Genomic DNA, 27,107 nt, shown 5'->3' with positions numbered 1-27,107 from the left:
CGGAGGAGCCGAGAGCCCAGGGCCCCACTCCTCAGTGCGCCCTCAGAGAACAGCGCCCAGTTACTCCCGTCTGCCTGACCTCCGGCCGCGCTCCGAGCTCACCGAGCCTGCGACCGGTTCAAGGTAACACGGAGCTGCGAGCTTACTGTCGGCTCTGTCTCTGTAGCCGGCTTTCCCGTTCCAATACCCGCAAGCTCTGCGACACTCAGACACCCCCGATCCTTCTATGACCCTGCGGGACCTGAGGCCACGCTGACCCCGCGTGGGCTTCGCCCCGGTTTAGCCTCTGGAGCGATGTCCCTCAGCGGAACAGACTTTTAAAAGTCCTGATTTTGTGCACGGTTGCTCCGCTGCTTGCCGGGAGCCGGCCCCTCCCCCCGGGGTCTATCTTCCCGTCGCTTTGGATTCACTTCTCCGCCGGTCCTACCTTTCAGAAAGTGGTTGTTTTTCTGTTTCCAGAATTGCTGTTCTTCTTCTCTTCGATCTGCCGATGGATTTTCAGGTGTTTGCAATCTTTAGATAAGCTATCTAGCTGATCTACGGCTAGCTGAAGCAGTCTCAGCTTGCTACTTCTCCGCCATCTTGACTCCTCCCCCAAGCATAATTTTTTTTATTGTCTAAATAGTTTTATTTTAATGCCTTAGATATTAACATAGTAATTTCTTTTTTTTTTAAGATTTTGTTTATTTCTTTGAGAGACAGAGATTACATGTAGGCAGAGAGGCAGGCAGAGAGAGAGGAGGAAGCAGGCTCCCTACTGAGCAGAGAGCCTGATGCAGGGCTCGATCCCAGGACCCTGAGATCATGAGCTGAGCCGAAGGCAGAGGCTTAACCCACTGAGCCACCCAGGCGCCCCTTAACATAGTAATTTCTTAACACACACTTAGTGACCACTTACTATGTATAAGCTGATATTTAAAATACTTAAAAATAGTTATTATATTTATTAATAATAATAGTATTGTGATATTATAATATTAATAATATAGTAATGTTGATATTATTGAAAATATATTAAGATATAAAATATTTAAAATATTAAGTATTTTAAATATATTATATATTATATAGATCTATTTGTATATATTAGATGTTAAATATTTATATTAAATAAAATATTAACTATTTAAAATTTTTAAGATATAAAAATATAAAATATTAATATTATTTTTTAATATTAATATTATTAATATTAAAAATACAGTCATTGCTCTCTGGCAGATGATGGTACAGTAAGGAAAAAGTGGAACTCAGCCAAGCCCTGAAAGGGGAAGTATGTCTTTGTATATACTAGACAGAGAAAAAGTATATACAAAGGCATAGAAACCTGTGAAAACATGTTAGGTTCAGTGAATTAATTACAGGCAAATGATTTGACTGTGTATAGGGTGGTGATAAGAAATGAGGCAGGAAAGGACCAAGTCAGGAATAGCCTCATATGCCATGCTGAGGCATGTCTTAAATATGAAAATAATGTCTTTCACACATTCTTCACTTTGCATATGAAACAAAAATAATTTTCCTTAAATTTTTCAAAACATACTTAAAGAAGAAAGCTCTTTTATTTCTTGATTCAGTTAAAAAGAATTATCTTGTTTCTGCTAAAAAATTGCATTATAAAAAAGGATGTGGCATTTCAACGAGTCTTGAAGAGAACACAGAACTGGCAAGAGTAGACGTAGAATACCCAAGCAAATGCCTGGTCCAGAGCTGATCCTTAGTCGCTGGGCAAGGGGAAACAAACCTTTGAGGTACAACTGAGCTGTGGCTGGTTAGTGGGCACACAGGATCTGTCAGAACACCACTGTCAGTGTGAGATCTGAGTATACAATATTCATGTTAGGGGGGCCATGAGACGGTGACCACTGGCCCAGTCACTGAGGCTGCTCCCACTGGGCATATGGCTGAGGAAGTGTACCTACCAGATGTCTTCATACAACCACACCACTGATCAACCATGCAACAGGAGTATGAACAAACAAAACACTGCCGTTGTGCACTGGAACTGAGAAGATAAACTCCTTCTTCCCCAAATTTCTCTGCATTGCCTTCTCCTGGCAGAGCTTAGCATTGTGCTCACTGTAAAAAGAAAATGCTTAGTTTAGTCCATTATCATAGACCAGTGCTGAGTGAATTTGGAGCTGAGGGGTGATAAATATGTAATTGGTACAGGACCAGACTGCTTATAGTCTTGAGCCTTTTACCTCTGTCTGACTTACAATTGAGAAAGAAATATTAAAGTAGCCCCTGATAGCCAGGAACTGATCTCGTTCTCAAGCTAGGGCTCACTGTTACTGCATACTGATCTGATGCTCACAACTGAGCCATGTTGTTCTATAGAATTTAAATAGTCCAACAGGAATATCCAGTTCAAGCAACATCACTGTGGAATACCAGACATCTTCTTTCACTGAATACAAACTGCTGCTTCACTTCCTTACCAAATACAGTTCTAAACCCATATTAATCTGCCTTCCTTGTAGATCAGATTTATTGATATCCCCTGTCATAGAATTGCCTTGATTTGTGACAGTATATAATGCAAAGCAAGTCTCTACTTCCTTATACCCTCCCTAAAATTACCCAAACCCAGCCCAGATGCTGTAATAGGTTATCTCTAAACCCTCTAATGAAGACACTCCACAGATCCCCAAGGTGTGTGTGCTCCCTGTCCATAAGGAGTAGTAAACCCACCTTGTTCAAACACAGGTGTGTTCCTGGGGCTTTTGACTGAAGAGCATTGTTAGAATAAATGATTACTATTTCTTAACCAGATGGATCTTCTCATTCCTCCTTTTCCTTAAAAACATTATTTTTTTTTAAATGTGTTTATTTTTAGGGAGAGAGAGTATGTGTGCTTGTACATACAAGTGTGAGCAGGGAAAGGGTTTGGGACTGGTGGGCAAAGGGAGAAAATCTTTCAAGTGGACTCCCTGCGGAGCGATGAGTCCATGACCCATGAGATCACCAAGAATCGGACCTTAACCAATGGAGCCACCCAGGCACCCGTTAAAAACATTATTCTTGGGGCACCTGAGTGGCTTGCAGTCAGTTAAACATCTGCCTTCAGCTCAGGTCATGATCTCAATGTCCTGGGATTAAATCCCACATGAGTCTTCCTACTCTGCTAAGCGAGGAGTCAAGCTTCTCTGCCCCTGATCCATTCTCTCTCACTCAAATAAATAAATATATATTTTTAAAAATTATTCCAGGGGCATCTCCATGGCTCAGTGGATTAAAGCCTCTGCTTTCAGCTTACGTCATGATCTCAGCGTCCTGGTATAGAGCCCCGCATCAGGCTCTCTGCTCCGTGGGGAGCCTGCTTCCCTCTCTGCCTACTTGTGATCTCTGTCTGTCAAATAAATGAATAAAATCTTTTTAAAAAAAATTATTCCGTTGGTTAAGCTGCTGCCATTGGCTCAGGTCATGATCTCAGCCCCCCTCAGGCTCCCTGCTCAGTGGGGAGCCTGCTTCTCCCTCTCACCACTCCACCACCCCCTTGTGTGTTCGAGGTGCACTCTCTCTCAAATAAATAGGTAAAAATCTTCAAACAAAGAAACAAACATTATTCTTAAGTAAGTTATTCATAAGCTAGAAATGTGTAAGGGATTGGAGGAAGAATATCCTTCAACATTAAATTACTTAAAAGACATTTAAGCAGTTTTTTCTCCCATTTAATGTTATGTAAAAACTGTAGTTCTTTTTTAAAACTTTGATTTTAGTGTTACACTTTTTTTTCCCCTAAAGAAACTAGTTAAATTAGAAACATTGACTTTTTTAAGGAAGTGATTGTCTTGGAAAACTGATCTTTAACAATACCAAAAAAAACCCTGATAATAGTTTATTTTTATAACCTTTTACAACAGTAAAACTCTGTAGAACCCACAATGAAACTAAAGCAACTTTTTTTTTTAATTACATAATCTCTATACCCAATATGAGTCTCAAACTCACCATCCCAAGATGAAGATTTGTTATACCCTTCTGACTAAGCCAGACAATCACCCTAATAACAGTTTTTAAAAGTTAGCAAATAAATACCGGAACAATCAAGTTATTTTTCTATTAGCCCATCTACATAGTACATACTGTACATTTTGAATATAGTCAAATTGTAAAATATGTAAATGAGGTGACGGAAGTTAATTTTTTCTTACCCTTAATTTTTCTTTTCCTTCTTCCTTTTTCCCCCTTTTCTCTTAATTTTTCAATGAGCTCTGGTTTCCTCAGACTTCAAGAGTGACATTGGGAATACATCTTCTGGTAGAGCAACAATGTGCTTTTTTTTTTTTTTTTTCTTCCAGATTTTATTTATTTATTTGACAGAGATTACAAGTAGGCAGAGAGGCAGGCAGAGAGAGAAGAGGAAGCAGGCTCCCCACCGAGCAGAGAGCCCAACGTGGAGTTCGATCCCAGCACACTGGGAGTTCGTGGAGTTCGATCCCAGCTCATGACCTGAGCTAAAGACAGAGGCGTCAACCCACTGAGCCACTCAGGTGCCCCAACAATGTGCTTTAATTCTCTGGCCACTTCCAAAAGGCTGTGGAGGTTTCGTGAGAGTCCTTTTTTCTACTCTGAACAGCCTTGGGAAACCCACATTATGTTTCACTATTAAAATCTTCACATTTTTAATATAAAGGAGAAAAAAATGTTTAAATCTGATAATTTTTTCTAACATAGTTAGAATGAGTCACTTGGTAAAAATTCTCTGTGTAATGAACAGTATCCATGGCTTAGTAAATGGATATTTGAATTTTTTTTTTTTTAGATTTTATTTATTTATTTGACAGACAGAAATCACAAATAGGCAGAGAGGCAGGCAGAGAGAGAGGGGAGGAAGCAGGCTCCCTGCTGAGCATAGAGCCTGATGTGGGGCTCGATCCCAGGACCCTGAGATCATGACCTGAGCCGACAACAGAGGATTTAACCCACTGAGCCACCCAGATGCCCCTTGAATTTTCTTTATAAGTGGGCATGCAGATAATTAACTGAATTATATGAACATCCAAGAAATACCATTTTTGAGTACACAGTTTCTTGTCTGAGTAATTACCATTTTCTCCTACTGAAAAACTAGTTCTTTAGTTTCTTGTGGGTAACATCTAATCTGTTGTCTATTTGAGTTATGGCTATCCAGCAAAATTATGTAGTCTGATCCCACTAATTCATTTATTTGTTTAAAAAGTATTTTTACAGGGTCGCCTAAGTGGCTCGTTTGGTTAAATGTCTACCTTCAGCTCAGGTCATGATCTCAGGGTCATGGAATCCAGCCCCATGTCAGGCTCCAGCTCTGCACTCAGCAAGGAGCCTGCTTCCCCTCTCCCTTTGACCGTCCCCCATGTAGGCCCCCCAAATAAGTAAGATCTTTAAAAAATAGATTTTTTGAACATATGTTATATGTCAGATACTGGGATAAGGTGCCAAAGTTACAAAAATAAAAAAAACTCCAATCCTTGGTTGAAATGGGTGACCAACAAAAGAGAATCTTAAAGACGGTTCTGTGAATTTGGCCTTTTCATAGTTTATTTGCATGCCTTCTTACCCCTTATTTTTTTGTGTTTTGTTAGGACTTTTACAAGAAGAGGAGAAAATTATAACATTTGATAGCACATTAAATTTGGGCAGTAGGTGCTCTTGGCTGGCTCATCCAATTCTTGATTTCAGCTTAGGTCATGATCTCAGGGTTCTGAGATCGAGCCCCCACCCCCACGTCAGGCTGCATGCTCAGTGTGGAGTCTACTTGAGATTCTCTGTCTCCCTCTGCCCCTTCCTCTGTGCATGTGCTTGCGCACTCACACTTGCTCTAAAAAAAAGAAATTTGGGGTCAGGGGGATGGTCAGTAAGTTTTGATCAGCTGATCAGCACTGCAATAAACTGGGCCCTGTGCTTTATGGGCAGAACAGGATAAAATGGGTACCATTCTGTCCTTACTTAGCCCACAGTGGAGAAAAAAGCCCACAGGGCAAGTGCCATTATAGAGTCCTGTCCTAGTTCAGAGCTACAGTTAGTAGGGACATTCAACAGATTCAGGGGTTTCAGGTCAGCTGTGCACCCATAACCCATGTGATGAAGACCCCCATCTATGGCTCAGACATCTGCCTGTTGACTAGCAAAGTGTTAGGTAGCTGATTATCTGATCTTCTTTGACTACCCCCATCTCCACTGAGTACTATCAGTCTCAGCCCAGCTTCTCTGGACCTCAACTGGGGTGGGTGGGTGGGTGGGTGGGTGTGGGTGTGTTCATAGCAGTCCTTTGGTGTGTGTGTGTGTGTGTGCATGTGCACTCGCGTGTGAATCCATGTCCCCTCCCCACATGAGGTAATTTGGTCAGCTCTTCATGTTCCTATGTCAGGTCACCTGGTATTTGTGTTTTGAAAGTATTCCTATAAACAGGTTTCACTTATAAGAATTTTTTAAGTAATCTCTACACCCAACATGGGACTCAAATCTAGAACTCCAGGATCAAGAGTCACATGCTCTACCCGCTGAGCCAGCCAGGTACCCCATAAAATTTAAGTCTTAATAGTGAATCACATAAAGAGACTTCTAAAGTTGGTATGGATAGCTGATGATTCATTACCAAAATCCTACTTTAGACTACTAAAGGTAGTTGTCTACAAAGTTTTTTAAGCAGAAAACATCCTGTTTAAAAGACTTCCCCAAAATCTTACTGCCCCATATTTTACTGTTTTTGTGCATAGTGAATTCTGTGAGAGCAAAATTACAAGTCCATAATATCCTTTCTCTTCAATTTTTAAATCCAAAAAATTGCAGAAAACCAAAGATTCTTTTCGTAACTCATTTATTGAAAAAGCAGACCTGAACCAGTGACCCTATTTAAATTTTTTATCTGTCCTATTGGGACACTTAAAGTTTGCTGCAGAAATATTAATGTGTTTTATTACAGCGTGCTAACCTAGATATTTCATGTATATGGTATATGCACAGTATTACCTTTTTTTTTTTTTTTTAAGATCTTATTTATTTGTTTATTTATTTGAGGGAGAGAGTGAGAAAGAGAGCACGAGCGGGGGAAGAAGCAGGAGAGGGAGAAGCAGACTGTCTGTGAGGAGGGAGCCCTACTCAGGCTCAGGGCTTGATCCTGTAACTTGAGGATCGTGACCTGAGTTGAAGCAGATGCATGCTTAACTGAGAGAGTCACCAGGCACCCCACAATACTACCTTTATAAAAAAAAAATAATAATGAATTCTAAACACATCTGTCTTTAAAGGCTTAAATAAGGATTATAGTCAATGGACGTGTAAAGCACCCCCATGGCAGAGTAGTTTAAGAGGGTCACCTCTTGTTTGTAACTGTGTGAGGTAATGGATGTTAACCAAACTTACTGTGGTAATCATTTCACAGTTTATACATATATCATTGTGTCATACACCTAAAACTAATACAGTGTTATATGTCAATTATATCTCAATAAAATCAGGAGGGCACTTTAATATTATAAGCAGTTTGTAGTTTTGATTGATTCATGTGAAGAAAACACAAGCAAAAATCAACCTCTAATTTTCAGGTGACTTTCACTTTGTTTCTAGATTTTATAGTTATGTAGTTGGGGTTAAATATAGGTAGGATGATTATGAATGTATGTATCTTTGATTTCTTATACCTACAAAATGAAGGCTAAGATAAATACAATCAGGATAACCACAGGCCATAACCTTGATCATATATACAAGAAAAAAAGAGCCTCTGAATTGGGGATTATATTGATATGCATGTATACAAAAAGTGATCAATAGCAGTATCCTGGTACATCTTCAGTGGGAGACATACCAAAAGCAATTTTATTAGTTCTTCTTTTCCTCCACATTTTAAGGGAATGTAAACTTACATACCGGTGATTTCAGAAGCAAGAATAAGATAATGTTTCCCACCTACTCAAACCCCCTTAGTACCATTCAAGTGAAACCATTGAACTCTTTAATTGTGCTGGGAAAGAATTGACCTATATTCTGCATGATCACAAAGAAATATTTTATTTATTATAATAAGATTTTTTTTCTGAAAATTAGTATTTTCAAGCTTAATGCTGTGATTATGTTTTTATTTGCAATCTTCCCCTCCTTTTTTCCTTGTTCTGTACAGATTATCAACGCTTGATGACTGTGGCGGAAGGCATCACCACACTTTTGTTCCCATTTCAGTGGCAGCATGTTTATGTGCCCATCCTCCCTGCTTCTCTGCTACATTTTCTTGATGCTCCTGTCCCTTATCTGATGGGCCTTCAGTCAAAAGAAGGAACTGACCGTTCTAAACTAGAACTTCCTCAAGAGGTAAAACTTACAATGAGTGATAAAGCATTTGCTATTTGTTGATTCAGGTCAAGGCCACTTTATTGTTAGTCAGCATTGTCTTTGTCAAAACTGTGTCTCTGACCATCCTGAATCTTGGAAGTAGAGCCTGAGCCATAGAGCACAAATCCTGACTTCTGAGGGTTACCATGACTAGTTATTAATTCAGCATGGTTCAAATAGGATAGTAGCAAATGTTCATAGCTATAAATTTGTGAAGATGGAACAAAAGTAGCATGATCTAGTTGCTTCATTATTCTAATAACATTTAATTTCTTTTCCCCATTCATGTTATAAATTCTTCTTTTAAACAATATAGCCCAGGTTTTCACATGATTAAAATCTTTAAAGTCATTGTAATAATTGAGATGAATTTGATTCTTGACTTCCATCAAAGGAAAGTAACATCTCTCAGCAAGCTGTGGATAATGAAGATATCAAATACTTCTGCATTCTTTGCTTTCAGAGCTAAAGCTAGTTACCAACTTTTTCTAAATGTCAGTTTGACTAGGTGATTGAGATAAAAATTTTAACCTCTAGCTTTAAGACCTCCTTAAGGTTACCATGCTTTCTGTGGGTTGTATTTTCAGATGTTGTTTAAGAAGAATATAGGAATTCTTGGAAGCATTTTGAATCTTGTTTTTGGCTGTCCTTAAGGTACTCAGAATTGGAATGTAAAACCTTTGAAATGAAGTATTGGGGCGCCTAGGTGGCTTAGTCAGTTAAGCATCTGCCTTCCACTCAGGTCATAATCCCAGGTTCTGGAATCAAGCCACGTATCAGTCTCCTTGCTCAGCAGGGCGCCTGCTTCTCTCTCTCCCTCTGCCTGCTACTCTCCCTGTTTGTGCTCTCTGTCAAATAAATAAATAAAATTTTTTTAAAAATAATAAATACTGATGAGAGTGGCATGTCCTATTACAAAACATTAAGTAGTTAACTACTTTATATTATTAGCTCTTTAATTAGCACCTTTCTTAATAAAATCTTTCATGCTTTGCTTTGCTTTTATTTGTTCTTATTTCCCATAGAGGTTTTCATTTTAATAAGTGAATTTAAAATAACACACTAAGCCACAGCCATTATACCCGACAATGATTCCTGTAATCATTCATTGCTTATTTTATTCCAGTGAATGTTTCCCTCCCAAAATTAACATTTTTGTTCAGGGGAAAATAGCTTGATTCAGATAATATAAAATACATATGTAGTCTGTCTTGTTCTTTTTGAGCTTATGCATGTTCTCTGCTTTTGCCTCCCCATTATATCTCTTTTCTCTATTACCTGAACTCTCTCGCTTTCTCTTTAATCTAAGTATCTTGTTGGTTCAAAGAAGTAATCCTTTAAATTTTCAAGGAAAAAGAAATAAAATAGCTATATCTATCTTTTATTTATTATTTTTTTTAGCTGTATATATTTTAAATGCAATTTAAGTTTAAGGACTTAAATAGTGAGGTGTTTTAGATTCCTGTTGAGTATCTGGTCTATTTATGTATCAACCAAATGATATTTTTATAAGATAATATGTTTAGGTGTACAAATATTCTTTCCATTTTTACAAACTGAGAGTTCTTAAATGCCCGCTTGATATTTTTGTAATTGGGAAATCTTTTTCTCTCCATATCTGCATGTATTCTCTGACTCTAAAGATAAACTTAAAAATTCTGAATGCTCTTATAGCAATGTCTGATTTTCTAATTTTTTACTCATTAAATCACACTCTTTAATAAATGTACATGCCCATCTATTTGGAGAGTAGAATAACAGGAAATAACCTGGGTCAGCTGTGAAAAAGCATTGCTTCTGTATGTATGTTAGTACATCATTATTTTAGAAGGAAATGCTAACAGTTGACTCTCTGAATAGATGAGCATGTACATTTATTGAAGTGTTGGTTTAATGAGTAAAAAATTAGAAAATCACAGACATTGCTGCAAGAGCATTCAGAATTTTTAAGTTTATCTTTAGAATGCACACATACCACTTTGTGCTTGTAACATTTTACAATGAGATGAAGTAATCTACTTCACGTAATTTTGGAGAAGAAGTAAGTATAAAAATAGCCATTTTAAAAAGTGATTTAATTATACTCACTCATAATATTCACCTCCTCTCTCCTTTCCCTGAAAACTGTAAAATAAAATAATAAGTAAAAATAGTGACAGGGTTTCTTAGAATAGTTATGAAAATGATAAGTTTACAAAATGATTATTTTAAGAAGGCATGATTTTAGTTGCTAGATAACTAAGTGCATAGACTTATAATTAACCACCCACTTACTTTCCCCATAGTTCTAAAATGATAGGCACAGGTAGCCATTTTTTTATATTGTTTTTTGGGGGGCTGGGGTGGGGAAAGTGATGGTAAAAGATATAGTACTGTGGATGAATTGAGAAGAACTGTACCTCACTTTCTCCCATTCTTATCTTTATAGTATATCATGGGCAAAAAATAAAAAGCTAGGGGCGCCTGAGTGGCTCAGTGGGTTAAAGCCTCTGCCATCAGCTCAGGTCATGATCCCAGGGTCCTGGGGTCAAGCCCTGCATCAGGTTGTCCGCTTAGCAGGGAGTCTGCTTCCTCCTTTCTCTCTCTCTCTCTCTCTCTCTGCTTGCCTCTCTGCTTACTTGTGATCTGTGTCTGTCAAATAAATAAATAAAACCTTTAAAAAAAATCAAAAAACTAAATTAGAATGCTTTTACACTTTTCTTTTTGTTGTATCTTACCCTGAGATTCTAGAGGACTATTTTATTTTATTTAATTTATTTTATTTTATTGGAGAAGCATTCTTTCTTTATTTTTTAAATTATTTTTTATTAACATATAATGTATTAGTTGCCCCAGGGGTACAGGTCTGTGAATCATCAGGTTTACATATTCAACATCATTCACTCTATCCCCAATGTCCATAACCCAACCACCCTGACCCTACCATCCCAACCCCCCAACAACCCTCAGTTGGTTTTGTGAGAATAAGAGTATTTTATGTCTGTGGGAATATTTTACATATTCTCTTCCGCCTTACCCTTTGCCAGTTTAACTTCAGCCTTTGAAAAACTATATCCCTTACTAAGCATGGAAAGAGCTGCCCTGGCCTCACATACCTGGATACCTCCTCCTCCTGTGTACATTTTTGGGGTACCACAAAATGACCATCTCCTTGAGCCTTACTTACTCATTCACCATACAGTTGTCTCATATACTACCAGTGTAGGAGACATTAAATAAGATAAAATTTCTGCTTTCCAAAAAAGAGAAAATAAGAGGAATGAGTGAACTAAATATATATGCAGAGGAAATCAGAATGCCTTTAGGGTAGGGACATAGGAAAGCTTCATGGCAGAAGAAATGATTGAACTTCAAGTCTTTGTTGCCTTTCCATTAAGGGAATGTTTTTCTTTTCTTTTTTTTTTTAAGATTTTTTTTTTTTTAATTTATTTGACAGAGGGAGAGCACAAATGGGGGGAACAGAGGCAGAGGGAGAAGCAGGCTTCCTCACTGAGCAAGAAGCCTGATGTGGTGTTCGATCTTAGGACCCTGAGCCAAAGGCAGCCACTTAACCATCTGAGCCACCCATGCGCCCATGTTTTCCATTTTTAACTAGAAGTGATAACTTACCATGAATGTGTGAGCAGCATTGATCAGTTAAGATACAGAAATAGTCCTAAAACAATGTAAAACTGAGAGTCAAGGTTTTTTTTATTGTGTATATAAAATTTCTTGAGCTCTTCTGATTATTTTTTAGTTTAATGGTATTAAAATTTAAAAAGTGACGTATCCAAATGCCCGATTGTATGGACTTCTTTGTTTTAGGAAAAAAGGCTTTTTGGGTTTTCTTCATTAAGTCTTCATAACACAAGTTAACCCTGTTTTCATTTTGTGATAATAAAGGCCCCAATGGGCCCATCTACGCAGTCACGGGGAGGTATCAGAGACTCATGGGAACATTGAAGCCAGGTCAGTAGTGTGGTGCTGGAACATCCACCTTGCTCTACCCTTTCAGCTCAGCAGTAATTGTATGAGCATAACACGCTTTAAAATTTCCCAGATGTAGTGTTTTTTCATAGAAGAAGGATAGAAAAGGATAGCAGGAAGGCATTAATGAAGGAGACACAGTACAAAATGTAAGTGGTGGGAGTTTGGTTGGCTAACATTTAGATTAGCAAGTTGGTTAATTTTTTTCTTCCATTTTTAAAGATACTGAATCATCCATTTGAATTATAGTGACCTACTTTCTCCCCTAAGCCTTTCAACACATCCTGCTTTCTAGAGACTAGAGATACATATATAAAGATACGTAAAAGAAGGCTGTAGGCAGCAGTACTGTCTTCAGAAAGATTTGACTTCATCTCTTATTTTATTTAGAGGAAACTGCTGATCTTAGAGATGAAGAAAATAGAAAAAAATCTTTTAAGCCACCAGGCTGTTTGAGGGTGCTTACCTGGAACAGGTGTTAGGAAATCACCTAACTTCTTGGGCCTCAGTTTCTGCATCTGCAGAATTAAAGAGTTGGATTCAGAAATCACTTCAGGCTTGAGAAGAAGCATTGTTGATTCTCTGTTTTTAGATGGGGGGGAAATACGGAGTTTTGATTAAGCTAAATACAGAAATTTGTACTTTCTGTGCATTAGCATCTGACATAAAAAGGAAGGATCAAAAGAGAAAAATAAAAACCCAACAGTTTGCTCTCCTCTTTTCACCTTATGTTGCCACACAGGATCAAAGGGCAGTGTGAATTGTCTCCTGGCTGACCTGGGTGGCAGGGTTGTGGGAGAGAAGGGGAAACTCGAAGTGAAACTTCCTATTCTATTGGTTAACTTTTACCCTTTGCCCTGTGTCCAGCCACTAATGTAGTCAGGATCAACTTTATGTGATGGGCTATACCTTTGGCTTCCCATCCTCCCACAGTCCATGAGCACAGTCTTCCTTTACACTGACAGCCTTTTTCTGGTTAAGAGAGTATGAACAGAAAAAGTACAGTGTTATTTTGGAGTCTACTATAATCACACACCTGAGGGATAATGAGAATTTCATACATGTACTTGGCTCCTTGAATTGTCCATTAACTACTTAGAAAATATTTAAAAGTCCTTTTATTCTATATAAATTCACAATCTCTAGTGTAAGCAAGCTCAAAAAAATTTTCCTCTGATTTCTATTTTGTCTTTTTTTCAACTCAAAAATATCTCCAGAATCAACTCTTAATTATTCAAGGAGTAATCATTTGTAATTGTCTAAGCACTTATCTCTATCATTCTCTGCCTCCTGCTGTTTGTCTAATAACTTCTGAAATGGTTTTGCTAAGAGGTTGAAGCTAATTTTGGATAGGGTGGAAATTTGTGGATATTCTGTGAATTGGATTGTTCTTTGCCAGTTTCATCCCATTTGAGGGGACTACAACTGCTAAAATTTAGCAATTATTGTTAATTCTAAATTACAAATGTTGTCAGAGCAGTGGAATGGCATAGAAAGTTCTGACTGGATTCAGCCAGTGCTCATTTTACCTAGTGCCTTCTATTTCTAAGTTATTACAACTCTGTGCGCCTTTACTCATTTAGGAATGCCAGAGAGATGTCATATATTACAGAATCATGTCCAGATGATAACACATTGCTAAGACCCAGAGAAAATTACCCATTTTTATTAATTATGGTATGGAATAATTACTCACATAGGGAAAAAATGGTGGAAAAAGAAATTTATTTTTAAAGAATAAAAATTCTTAGCCTTCAGAAAGCTAACATAAAAGGCATTGTAAGATCTTAAAAGTTTTTGTCATAAAAAAATAATTGTAATTATGTGTGGTGGTGGATGTTAACTAGACTTACTGTGGTGATCATTTTATAATATATATTGAATCACATACCTGAAGCAAAATGTTATATATCAGTTATATCTCCATTTAAAAAAAGGTAACATGTAATCTATGATTTTGTTTCTAATAGCAAGAATATTTTAGGATATAAAAATGTAATTTTAAAACCTTTGTATTACTTTTTCTTTCAGGCTAATTTGTGTTTTGTGGATATTGACAACCATTTTATTGAACTGCCTGAAGAATTTCCACAGTTCCCCAATAAGATGGATTTTATCCAGGAACTCTCTGAAGTGCTTCTTCAATTTGGGATCCCTCCTGAGGGTAGCCTCCATTGCAGTGAGAGTGCCACAAAACTGAAGAATCTGGTTCTGAAGGACTTGGTTAATGACAAGAAGAATGGTAATGTCTCCACTAACAACATCAGCATGTATGAGTTACTGAAAGGCAATGAAACCATAGCCCGCCTCCAAGCTCTGGCCAAGCGGACCGGTGTGACTGTGGAAAAAATGGACCTCTCTGCCACACTGAGTGAAAAAGAAAAGGATTTAAAACTGCAGTGTGAAGAGGCAGAACTAAGGGACTACCAGCTCAACGTGCAGCTCCGTGAGGTCTTTGCTAACCGCTTTACACAGATGTTTGCAGATTATGAAGCGTTTGTGATTCAGACTGCCCAGGACATGGAATCCTGGCTGACCAACCGAGAACAAATGCAGAACTTTGACAAAGTAAAAAAAAAAAACCACTTCCTTTCCCTTTTTATGGCTCTTAGTGGGCTGTCTTACTGGTTTTGTTAAATTTTTTAACCACATATTTTTTCCTCTCTCCCTTCCCATTAAAAACTTATTCTTATATTTTGTCTTCATCCTATGATGACATCTCAACTTGTCCATGTAAAGATAACAGTTTAGTTTCAGAAGACAGTTTTACCTCATCTTAGGATCAAAAGAGAGAAAAAGTGAATGAATTAGGTTTTATGACTTTAAGATTCTGTTCCAAAGTTTGTGGGAAAGGGAGACAGAAAATGACACTGGCTTCCCATTGTCCTGCTGAAGTTGAAGCTTCTTTCTAAGGTTTACTATAGAGTCTTCTGGCAGATTCTCTGATCATATCCACCAGTTTTTTGGCTTGTTTTTGTTTTTGTTTTCCAGACAAAAGACTTAGAGGAGTGCATTAACTCTTCAGGTCAGGGTGTATTGCAGTCCTTTCCTGTGAGTGACAGGGCATCATCATACTGCTATTAAAATGCCTTATGGGTTTTTGCTGGATGGTAGCTTTGTGTCATGAAAGACCTCAGAGGGGCTAATGTATTCTAAGAGGCTGATCTACAATTATGGAGTCTCTGACAAGTAAATATTCATAAACTTTTTTGTAAAGGTGGGTAGTATCAAAGATTATTTTCTGATTGCATCAGACATTTTTTGAGTTGAAGTTTCTATATTCAGAGGAAGTTCTGATGCATTTTATATTTGAGAAAACTTCTTTAATTAAGAAGCCTTCACTTCTCCAAATGTATTCCTGCTTCTAGGTTTTCCTTTCTTATTAAGCTTAACCATTTTTTCCCACCTTACTCAAAACTAATCTGTGTATACTCATGATTTATCCTTGGGGCAATTCAAATTCTTATCTAAATTGAGCGCTGGTACTCTCTTCCTTCTTAATCTTTATGTAGCTTCAGACTATAAATGGAATTCTTTTTATATAACCACTAGAGAAATGAAAATTTCATGTGGATTCCAGAAGGCTTGTAATCATTTCATTTTTCACTAGGAAAATCTACAGGACTATCACATACTAGTCCTCCAAGTCTTTGCTGACTGAAGTGTTGTAGTCCATGAGGGTCTGAATATCAAAAGTCAGATATTTGGCCCATTTAAGGGGAGGGTGGGAGGTGTTTGCTCTAGAAAAAGTAAAATTGATATTTATCTATAAAATAAAATACCTTTTGAAGAGGCGAATTGATTTTTAGAGACTACTGTGAACCTTTAGCTGGCTATTTGGATTTATGTAAATACATCTGAATTGTGGAGACACTTAGATTAAATAAGTGGGTTTCTATAAGGAACTTTTTTAAAGGCTTCCTATGTTTTAGAATGAAAAATACATATGCTAGCCCAATGAGTATTAAGGAGACTAATCTTGTGTCAGAACTTACCCTTACGTCTTTCGCCTTCTAGTTTCTGCCACACTGCACCTACTCAAAAGAGTGAAGAGCAGAATCAACCCACCAGCTAAAATAGTAATTTACTTCCAAATTTCAGCTAATATCAGACTGTGACTAGAATTCCTATAACATGTGGACCTGAAGAACCACAGAAAAACAAACACTTTGAATTAGGAACTGATCACTATTTACTGAACCATTCCATGCACCTGACAGCTGGTAACAGGAAAATGCAGCTGGTTGTACATGTTTTCCAAAGGCTCAGCTTGCTTTGGTTGGTTTTTCAGGCAACCTTTTTTTTAGTTGTTAAGGCCCAGACTCTTTAATCAGCACAGGTCTGGCAGGAGTTTGATCTTGAATTAGCACTTATCCATCAGTCTCAAACTGTGTTGTCGACCTAGAAAAACATCTAATTGACAAAGATTTCACTCATAAGCATAAATTCCATGATTTTTGTAAGGTTATTGCTTATTTAGCTCAGTTGTATCCATTGATCACATCAGTGCCTTATGACTCAAAGGTATATTGCATAGGCTAGGAATAGTGAGCAGAAAAAAAATCACAGCTCACTGGGAAAGGGGTCAAAAATTCCTGGTAAGTGAAGAGGATGATTGACGATATTGCAGTAACTGATCCACCATCTTTCATTAGTGATACCCTCTTTTCTACCTAATGATCACGAGTACCAGAATGTAAATCAATTTTGAAAGGTTCAAGCTAAAGGCCTAAGCAACCTAAATTCCATGAATTTAGAAGAAGGGATTTTTTTTGAGATTTTTAAATATCTAGCATCAGTTTTGCATGTTACATAATTTTTTTTAAAAAGACATCACCAGCAAATTTTCAGATTTATCACAAAGTACTAAGATAGTCACTTTGCACTAATAATTTCTAATTATCTCATTACAGGCTTCCTTTCTCTCTGACCAGCCTGAGCCTTACCTGCCATTTCTTTCACGCTTCATTGAAACACAGATGTTTGCCACCTTTATTGATAATAAAATTATGTCTCAGTGGGAAGAGAAGGATTCTTTGCTTCGGGTCTTTGACTCTCGGATTGAGAAGATGAGACTGTATAATGTAAGGGCGCCCACCTTGAGGACATCTATTTATCAGAAATGCAGCACTTTAAAAGAAGCAGGTACATTTGTCATGCCTTTTAAAATTAAAATCCATGATTGTTTCTTTTTACACATTATTAGCCTTATAAACCAAAAGTTAGTTTTCAGTTTTAGACTTCATGGCTAATCCTTTATACTGTATCAGGTGCTTTCTGTAGTTTTGTTTCCATGAGTTAATATCCATTCCATTCTTATGTGACATTCCTCTGATCTTAGAAAAAACAAGGATACCTAGATGGCTTAGATAGGCATCTTGATTTCAGCTAGGTCATGATCTTAGGTTCTTGAGATTGAGCCTCGTGTCTGGCTCCATGCTGGGCGTGGAGATTCTTTCTCTCAAGATTCTTTCTCTCTCCCTCTGCTCTTTACACTCCAAAAAAGAAAAAAGAAGGAAAGAAGGGGGAAGAAGCAGTAACAAATTGAATGAAATATAATCATAAGGTTGCTGTGAATTTTGTCTTATTCTCTTTTATTGCCTTAATTGAAAAAATAAAAATTTTTCTTGCTGCTTATGTTGCCTTTTTACTTCTCACTTCTTTTCTCTTCATTAAAGGAAAGATAAGTATTAATTTAAAGTAATAAATCTGAGACGTTGCCTAATTTACTTGACAGTATATTTGCTTTTTAGTGGTGCCATTAATTTTTAATAGTTTTACTTACTGAAATTAAATCTCTAGATTCCTGTACTCAAATTAAAGTTTTTCCCTTAGAGGATCATGAGTCTTGACCAGTCTTGTCGGGCAGTAATATATATAGTTCATTAAATAAATAATCATATTAATAGCCAATATTTACCAAATACTTACTATGTGCCAAATATCGTATCACATGTTTTACATGCATTTTGCATTTTATCTTAACAATGGGGGAGAATAGGCACATTTACTTTCTGTCTTATTTGTGTCCTCATTTTACAGTTGAGAAAGCTGAGAGGTTAGGTAACATGCTATGATTGCATAGCTAGTGATTGATGGAGCATGATTTGAACTTAGATTTGACCAATTCTAGCACCTGGAGCCTTAATACCACATTAAACATTAAATTAAATGTATTTAGTAAAGAAACATTTGAAGTAGGATGCCTGGGTGGCTCAGTCGGTTAAGTGTCTGCCTTCAGCTCAGATCATAATGCCAGGGTCCTGGAATCGAGGCCCACATTGGGCTGCTTGCTCAGCAGGGAGCCTGCTTCTCCCTCTGCCTGCCGCTCCCCCTGCTTGTGCTCTAACAAGTAATTTAATAAATAAGATCTTTTTTTTTTTTTTTTTTTAAGATTTTTTATTTATTATTTATTTGACAGAGAGAGAAATCATAAGTAGGCGGAGAGTCAGGCAGAGAGAGAGAGAAGCAGGCTTCCGCTGAGCAAAGAGCCCGATGCGGGGCTCGATCCCAGGAAACTGAGATCATGACCTGAGCCGAAGGCAGTGGCTTAATCCACTGAGCCACCCAGGCGCCCCATAAATAAGATCTTTTTAAAAAAATGTGAAGTGTACCAATCCACCCAATTTTATATGTTTATACCTTGTTACTAACACTTTCTTTGCCAGAAAAACTGATACCCATCACCTGAGTGCCACCCCCCCCTTTTTTTTTTTTTTTTTTTTCAATTTTTTTCACCTTTCTAATACAGAAGCTATTTGAGCAAGTTTTCCTCTGGAGGGAAAAAGAGGCAGGAAAGAATTTCTTGCTCTGTTTCCATGCTTGCATTTCTCACTTTATTTAAATAGATCAGTCACAGGAGTGGTGATGCTGTAGTTATAACATATTCAAGGAAAGAAATATGTAAATGATGTCTTTATATAGTCTTAAAAGATCTCTTTGATAACTCACTGAAACATCATACTGTTGTATTCCCACATACGAGGGTAGATCTTGGAGCCCCTTCGGAAGTGGCAGTTACCTCTGTGTTTCTGGAAAGTGAGGAAGTGGAATGAATGAAATTGTCTATGCCTATCCAGAGAATAGTATGACTTTCAGTGCTTTAATAGCCATGTGAATAAGATAATGCTTTGTTAAGAAAATTTCAGTCCTCCCTTCCTAACAACTTTTTTAATAGAGCTAAGCACTGATTCCTTTATTTGTGTGCTTCCTGAAAATCTTTTCAGTTAAAATAGATTTTGTCAGCCTCTCAAAAAGTTTGACATTCCCACTCTCATCACAGAAATTATATAATACTCTTGAAAATATACCATTATAGATTTAACATATGAAAATGAGATTAAGCTAAAGCTTAGTCTCCCAGGAACCTAATTTATCAAAGACTTTTTTTTTTTTTTTTTTTTAAGTAAAAGGCAGCTGGCTGTAACTGTGTCTATCCCCCATAAATGGTGCAGTTATTTCTTTCATTAGGTAAAATTATCCTCTTCCCACCCACCCCCCACAACAAAAACTATAGAGATTGGCATTTTGTTGTTTTGTATAGATTTTTATTGTTTTTTGTCCTTTGTTATTTTGCTTTTATTTTTGTTTTGCCTCTAACTAAAAAGAATTTTGATTTGCAGGTGAACTCTTTAGGCAGAGGCTATCTGCTGTTGATACTGTGGCACCAGAACCTCATGATTTCTGTGCAGAAAGACAAGTTGATAGTAATGCAGAGTTTTTCTTTTTTTCTTACCAATCACATAAAATGAGTATTGGCACAAACCCTTGAAAATCTAACAGGCCCATGACCTCTCAAAGCAGGCATTTAATAATTTCTAAATGTTCAGTGTTCACTGGTGGTATAATTACTGAAAAGTAACATTGCATTATGCTCCCTATGGCAATCTTCAGTATAAACCCCAGAGTAACTTATTTTGAATCATGCTTTTTGTTTTTAAAAAGCTTCCTGACTAAAGAAGGATAATTCAATATCAGATGGATTTCTCTGTCATTTTAAATCCAGCAGAAAAAACTGAAGCTACTTTTTTCCCCCTTTCATAAAAACAGAAGCATTCATTGGCAGAGATGGAATTTTGTAGTATTTCATGGAACATAAAATTGGCAGGGGCTTCAGACCATTCCGTGCCATGAATCTAAGCTTTATTTTGCCTGAACCATCTGTTAATTAAGTGTTTTATAAATATTAGGAAGCACGGAGACTATGGATAGGGTTGTGGAAAGCCAGAGGGCATCATTGAAAATTAAATACCATTTTACATTAAAACATGGCATTCTTTCACCCAATATAGACCATATGGACTATGTTTTAAGAGAAGTTGCAAGTTACACATTAAAAATAAAATGAAATTGAAGAAGTTTTTGAATAAATTCATGTGAATTATAAAGGAAAAAGTAGGGAAGTTTGAAGTAGGTAGCTAATATTGTGAAGTTTAAGCCATAGAGGGTAATAGTGGCACCTGCAAAAACATCCCTTAATGCTGTCATCAAGCACAAGGAACTGGCTTAGGTGAAGCATGAATCTCACAGAAGATGGTATTAAGCATGTTCATTTGACAGGTGTGGAATATGTCATGGACGGACCCCTCTCCACTCAAAAAGAAAGTTTTTAAGACTATGTATAGGGAATAACCAGCAGCACTCAATCTGCTGATATTGAAGTGGGCAAAATAAACTGGTTCCATGAAATACTTATAAAAATACCTCTTTACTTCTTTTAAATCCCAAGATTAGCAGTTCCCAGAGTGTGTTCTGTTTATGACACCACAACAATTACTGCTTGTTCTCTCCTTTTAGTAATCTGTAGGCAAAGGATTAAAAACCTAGTCTTGCTTCATGAATATATTTTCTCTTAAAAACTCAATTCATAAAAACATTTAAGATCAGATTTTTCTACTACAGAAATAGTTTGCTCTTTCTTGGGTCTTTGAGATATCCTCTTAACTTTAAATGGTTTAAAATAGAAATGTAAGTAGTTCTTATCTTTTAACTTCAGCCTAATTTATTCTTCAAAAGTCAGTTTCTTATCCTCTGGACATTTTCTAAATGCCTGCTTATTTTACAGTTCTCTGCATTACCCCTCTTGATCTAATAAACACTCCTAAATGACTCCTACTAATGAGAATGTGACTGTTGCTAAAAATGAAGTAATAAACTTTAACCATTTCTTGTGTTTACAAATGGAAAACTATGGATATTTAATGGGTCTTTGTACAAAGAAGTAAAGTAATATAAGGCTACTCTTCTTGCTTTTCCTTCCCTGTCTTCCAGTTCAAGGCCAACATTTTGTTTGCCATCATTTTCTTAAATGTACTTAGAACCATATTTTCATTAAGAAAATATTTTTCTTAAATATTTACCATTGAAATATTGATGTATTAAAATACTGAATATCCCACTGAAAGGAAACTTGTTTCAATCTATAGATTTTTAACCCTGCTGCCCAGCTTTTGACAGAGGCAGCATATAACATGAAAATTAGTCATCTAATAGTCACTTAAAATTAGTCTTTTTATACTTAACATTACAGTGATTTCTCAAGAGCTTTTATAAAAATCTATTTTAGAATGTCAGAAAGAATGAATTCCTTGGTGCATGACTGGAGGAAGCATTGTTTTAAGGTTTAGCCAATGAAATGCCTCTAATTTGTTATAAATTTAATTTATAGCCCAATCAATTGAGCAGCGACTAATGAAAATGGATCACACTGCAATCCACCCACATCTGCTTGATATGAAAATTGGTCAAGGCAAATATGAGCAAGGGTTCTTTCCAAAGTTACAGTCTGATGTCTTGGCAACAGGACCAACTAATAACAAGTAAGCAAGCACTTTCTTCACTTGAGCAATGGGTTGAAGGGATAAGTGAAGGGTGCAGTGCTGTGCAGCTCTAATGGGGCATTTTAATCATTAAATACCTTATCAGTCTGATCACTTTCTTCAAAGGCCAAATCAGTTCATTTGGAATATGAGTATTTGACTTTTAATTCCATCATGTAAAAAATCCAAAGACTAGAGGTTTTTTTCCTTTTTAATGTAATGTACACTTGGGGGTAGTTTCACTTTAAATGACTATTTAAGTATAATGCTAATATTGTCTAATAGAATTTTAAAAATTATATTTTCACTGCCTGTATTAGTTTCCTAGGACTGCTATACAAAGTACTACAAATTTGGTGGCTTTTAAAACAACAGAAATTTGGGGCACCTGGGTGGCTCAGTGGGTTAAAAGCCTCTGCCTTCGACTCAGGTCATGATCCCAGGATCCTGGGGTCAAACCCTGCATCAGGCTCTCTGCTCAGCAGGGAGCCTGCTTCCTCCTCTCTCTCTGCCTCCCTCTCTGTCTACTTGCGATCTCTGTCAAATAAATAAATAAAATCTTTAAAAAAAAAAAAAATTATTCTTTCACAATTCTGGAAGCTGGAAGTCCAAAATTGAGATGTTGGCCGGGCCATTCTCCCTCCAAGACCTCTAAAGGAGGAGCCTTACTTGCTTCTTCAACTTGTGCTGTCCTTGGGATTCCTTGACTTCTAGTAGTGCTAATTCCAGTCTCTGTCTCTGTTTTCATATCCCTCCATATCTGAGACCAAATTTCCTTTTTCTTACGATGACACCAGTCCTACTGGCTTAGGGCCCACCCTAGTGACCTCATCTTAACTTGATTACATGTGCAAAGACCCTGTTACCAAATAAGGTAACATTCATAGGTATTGAGTTTAAGACTTCATATCATGGAGGGGAGAGTGTGTGAGGAAAGGACACATTTCAACCCATAACACCACTTTTGTACTTTTTAAGTATCAAGTTCAAAAATTACAAAACAATCAAAAATAAAGATAAATCCTATCATTCTTTATGGTAGATGATTCCATTCAGAAAATATCTGAATATGATTAGAATTGAAAAGAGTCCTAAAAAAAAAAAAAAAAGAGTTCTTTGGGTTTAAGGGAATTCTTGATTTTGAGTGAATACAGTGTTTTATTAATGAGGAATAAAAGAGGATTTTACAAGAAAAGATACGAAGGTATTAAAGGGAAACACAGTTAAGCTGCAAAGAAAGAGCTTAAAATCGGAAAGCAATAATTGTGGAATTTAGTTCATGCTTAACCGCTAACCAGGAACCTTGGACAGGTTGGAATCATTTTCCCCCTTTCTCACCTGAAAATATTCTTTTAATATTCTACAATACCTATCACCTTACAAAAGTGGCTCAGAGGTGGAAAGGAAAAAGCCAGGCTATGGCAAAGAAGCCTGAAGTAAAAGACTGGGTACACAAGATGAAAGTGGCATTGAGGTACCTGAATTTTCAGAAAGTAATAGAGAATCAGTGAGGGGAATAAAAAGGAGGTAGAATGATGTCTTGATCTAAAAGGCCCATATTAAAGGGCGCCTGGGTGGCTCAGTGGGTTAAGCCGCTGCCTTCGGCTCAGGTCATGATCTCAAGGTCCTGGGATCGAGTCCTGCATCGGGCTCTCTGCTCAGCAGGGAGCCTGCTTCCCTCTCTCTCTCTGCCTGCCTCTCCATCTACTTGTAATTTCTCTCTGTCAAATAAATAAATAAAATCTTTAAAAAAAAAAAAAGGCCCATATTAAATAAGTAATGGAAAGGTTCTCAAAAGATGGTTTAAAAGTATGATGTTTCTATTTTCTAGATGAACTGCTAAACCTGCAAATTTTTGGTACTTGCCTCCTTATTTCCTAAGGTGTTTGTCAGGTGTTTTCCTGTTAGTCAGGGAAAAGGAAAACATAGTAAGTTATCTATATAATAAGTGATGGTAAGAGTTGGTTTAATTTGATAAACACTGTTCTGAAGTAGGTAGTGTGGTATTTGGAGTTTCTTGGGGGTACATGTATGTGTGGCAGTATTTGTGTATTCTTGTGTTTGTACTGCTAATACCCTATTTTTAATAACCTGAAAGGAATGAACCCCTTACCATTTTCCAGCTGAAGGTGATCCTTTAAATGTTTCTTAAATGTGTTAGAATAATTGATTTGTTTAGTTCCAAATGTGAGAAAGCTTTTGTGATACCAAACACATCAAAAGGGAGTAAGTGGTGTGTATGGATTAAGGAAAACAGTTACAGTACCATTTACATTGCTGCTGCTTTTCCTTTCAGAGTCTAATATTTATCATCATAAATATATACCCCTTAACAGATGTCAGTCAGAAAACTTAGAAATTGGGGCACCTGGGTGGCTCAGTCATTAAGCATCTGCCTTACGCTTACTTAGGTCATGATCTCAGCATTGTGGGATCAGAGCCCTGCATCCGGCTCCCTACTCAGCGGGAGGCCTGCTTCTCCCTCTCCCAACCCCCCTGCTTCTGTTCCCTCTCTCGCTGTCTCTCTCTCTGTGTCAAATACATATTATTTAAGAAAAAAAAAAAAAAACACTTAGAAATTTTCATCAGTGCATCAAAGTAATTATTCTTCTTTCCTTTTTTCTGCTTCCAAATATACATTTCCTGCCAATGGGGGCTTTTCCACGCCAACAGGAGGATGGTTATAGAGTTGATCTGCTGATAATAATAACTAATATTAAGCTGGTTCTATACTGGTTTCTCTGCTGACTTCTCTGAGTACATTAGCTCCTTTTACAAACCTGTCCCTATATATAAAACCTATATTGTTTTACCCATTTTATAAATGATGTTCAGAGAGATTCAGCAACTTGCTCCAAGATCACTAAAATAGCTAGGAAGTGTTGAAACTAAGATTTGAACCTAATTCTGCTGATTCGGAGGCTCAAGCTCTTTTAAGTGTTAAACCATGTATACATACCGTCTGGCCCAGTTGCTTCAAAACGGGTGACAGATGCCTTTTGTTACTTTTGGAGTTGGAAACTGTGTTTGGTAGCCCCCAAGAAATTTTGAATGACCTAAAATATTGAACATAAATGTGTACTATGGGAAAGAGAGGTAAGTACCAAAAATTTTGTAATACATAGTTCCACAAGTGATCTGAAAGAAATACACATTTAAGCCACCTTTCAAGAACCATAATATGACTTACTCAGTTTGGGCCATTTAGGTCAAAAGGCATAATTCTAATTCTTTTTTATTGCCTTCATTGATCTCTTAAGTGCTTTCTGAAAATTCAGGGCTCAATGCCACTTCCGTTCTGGTATTCAATGTAACAAGATCTTCCCCAATGAGAGAGCCCTCACATACCTCACTTTCTGCCTTAAACTGGACTCTCTTAAAAGGGTGGCCCCCAAGAAGATAGAACAATTCTCTTGAGAAGCAAGAGATTTGTAGGCAACATCTTCCCAGCGAAGAACTACATGAAGCCGTAGTTGAGGTCAAATAGCCTAACCCTGAAGACAGTGGCATTATTATGTGTTGGTACGAGTCTGAGCCTGGGTTACTGGCAAAGGTAGCAGTGGAACTCAGGTCTCCATACTCCAGGTACCATGTTCATGATTTCTCATTCATAAAGCCCAGAGGTCTGGAAAATTTTCAGTCAGTATCCGTTTACATATTTGGAAAAGGAGTGCTATAAATTACATCAGTGGAGCTTACGACTCTCGAAGAGATGTTGAACATTATGGGGTTCAAACTTTCCAGGTGATGGTACTGGATATAATGTTCCGTTTTTCAAAAATGAGAATTTTCCATCAGAATAGACTAATCATCAGTTCACTTATTTTTCCTGCGTTTGTAAAATACCCTAATTGTTTGAATTATTTCATATTAGTATTTAAATAGTTTTTATTTCCTTTTAATAGCATTAGATTACTCATTCGTTCATTTGGCAAAAATTTATGGAACCCTGACTGTATGTGAGGCAGTGTCCTATTCAGTGGGAGTTTAGCAGTGAACAAAACAACAAAAATCCCTGCTTTTAAGGAGGAGGAAACAAACTTAGTATGTAAAATAAATAACTTAATAGTGATAAGATTTGTGAAGAAAAATGAAGCAGAAAGGGGAAGTAGGAGCATTAAGGAGGGAAGATTTCAACTTTAAATTTTACTGCCTTGTTTTCTTGCTTTTAATCTTGTATATAACCCCAAGGTCTCTCATTTTTAGACTGAGACCCAAGTATTACATTTTCAGGTAGATTTTAGTCTGAAAGAAAAAAGAACTAAGAACTCATTCCTTCATAAGGAAATGTATAACCATGCTTCTGCAAATGGCTGATCAACTGTTAGAATTTCATATGCTGCTTACAAAGCCAAAGCAAATAAGCAGTCATTTGTATTTTAACAAATGTGATCATCTTTGATAAAAATAGAAATTTTGATAAAAATGAGATTTAATAATGAAAAGAAAAATTAATTCCTTAACAACACCAGGAATGTGTAGACTTCATAGTAACTTTCTTTTTTTTTTTAATTCTTTTTTATTCATAGTAATTATCTTAAGCAGATGATCATATCCCTGTTTTGAAAATAAAATAAGGCATTTTGTCCCACAGCATGTATAGTGAGATGCTAAGTGTATCATGTAAGTTAGTATTTATCCTTTCCTTTACCTAAAGCCTTTTCCACTTTTGCCTGCCAAGGGAATTGTTCTGCCGTTTGTATTCTACTCCTTTTCTTTACTCATTATAATAAGTTCATTAGCTGGTATTTCCTATTTTTACTATTTATTTGAACTCCCCTGTCCAGTAACCCTAATTTACTGTCTCTCACTGACCTTTTTTGCTACATAGCTATTTCTAAGGCCTCCAGGTCTTTGTACATTTTATTTGTTACTTTATATTTCCCCTTTGTTTATTATATGAATTTATCAGCTGGTATTTATAATCTGCTTCAAAGTTGTTTAAAAAAGAATTCATTAAAAATTAAAAAAAAAAAAAAAAAGAATTCATGACACTGTTGAAGATGGTAA

At 36.8% G+C, this 27,107-nt stretch overlaps 1 protein-coding gene across 4 annotated transcripts in view; it reads left to right on the top strand.

Annotated features, from left to right (window-relative positions):
• The window catches only part of DENND5B (DENN domain containing 5B), a 214,270-nt gene that overhangs the window by 129,784 nt on the left and 57,379 nt on the right, over positions 1-27,107 (top strand). For all 4 annotated transcript variants that reach the window (XR_009356769.1, XM_059185891.1, XM_059185889.1 and 1 more), the window contains 4 exons: positions 8,105-8,292; positions 14,311-14,847; positions 17,193-17,424; positions 21,947-22,097. Coding sequence is in view for 3 of the 4 variants with exons in the window: in XM_059185891.1 (XP_059041874.1) it covers positions 8,105-8,292; positions 14,311-14,847; positions 17,193-17,424; positions 21,947-22,097 (1,108 nt within the window). In the remaining variant the exon portion in view is untranslated. The remainder of the gene's footprint in view (positions 1-8,104; positions 8,293-14,310; positions 14,848-17,192; positions 17,425-21,946; positions 22,098-27,107) is intronic.

This window comes from Mustela lutreola, chromosome 8 (assembly GCF_030435805.1).
Source record: "Mustela lutreola isolate mMusLut2 chromosome 8, mMusLut2.pri, whole genome shotgun sequence".
NCBI lineage: Eukaryota > Metazoa > Chordata > Mammalia > Carnivora > Mustelidae > Mustela > Mustela lutreola.
Note: the sequence above shows the minus strand (reverse complement) of the source record. Positions and strands in the feature narration are given on the sequence as shown.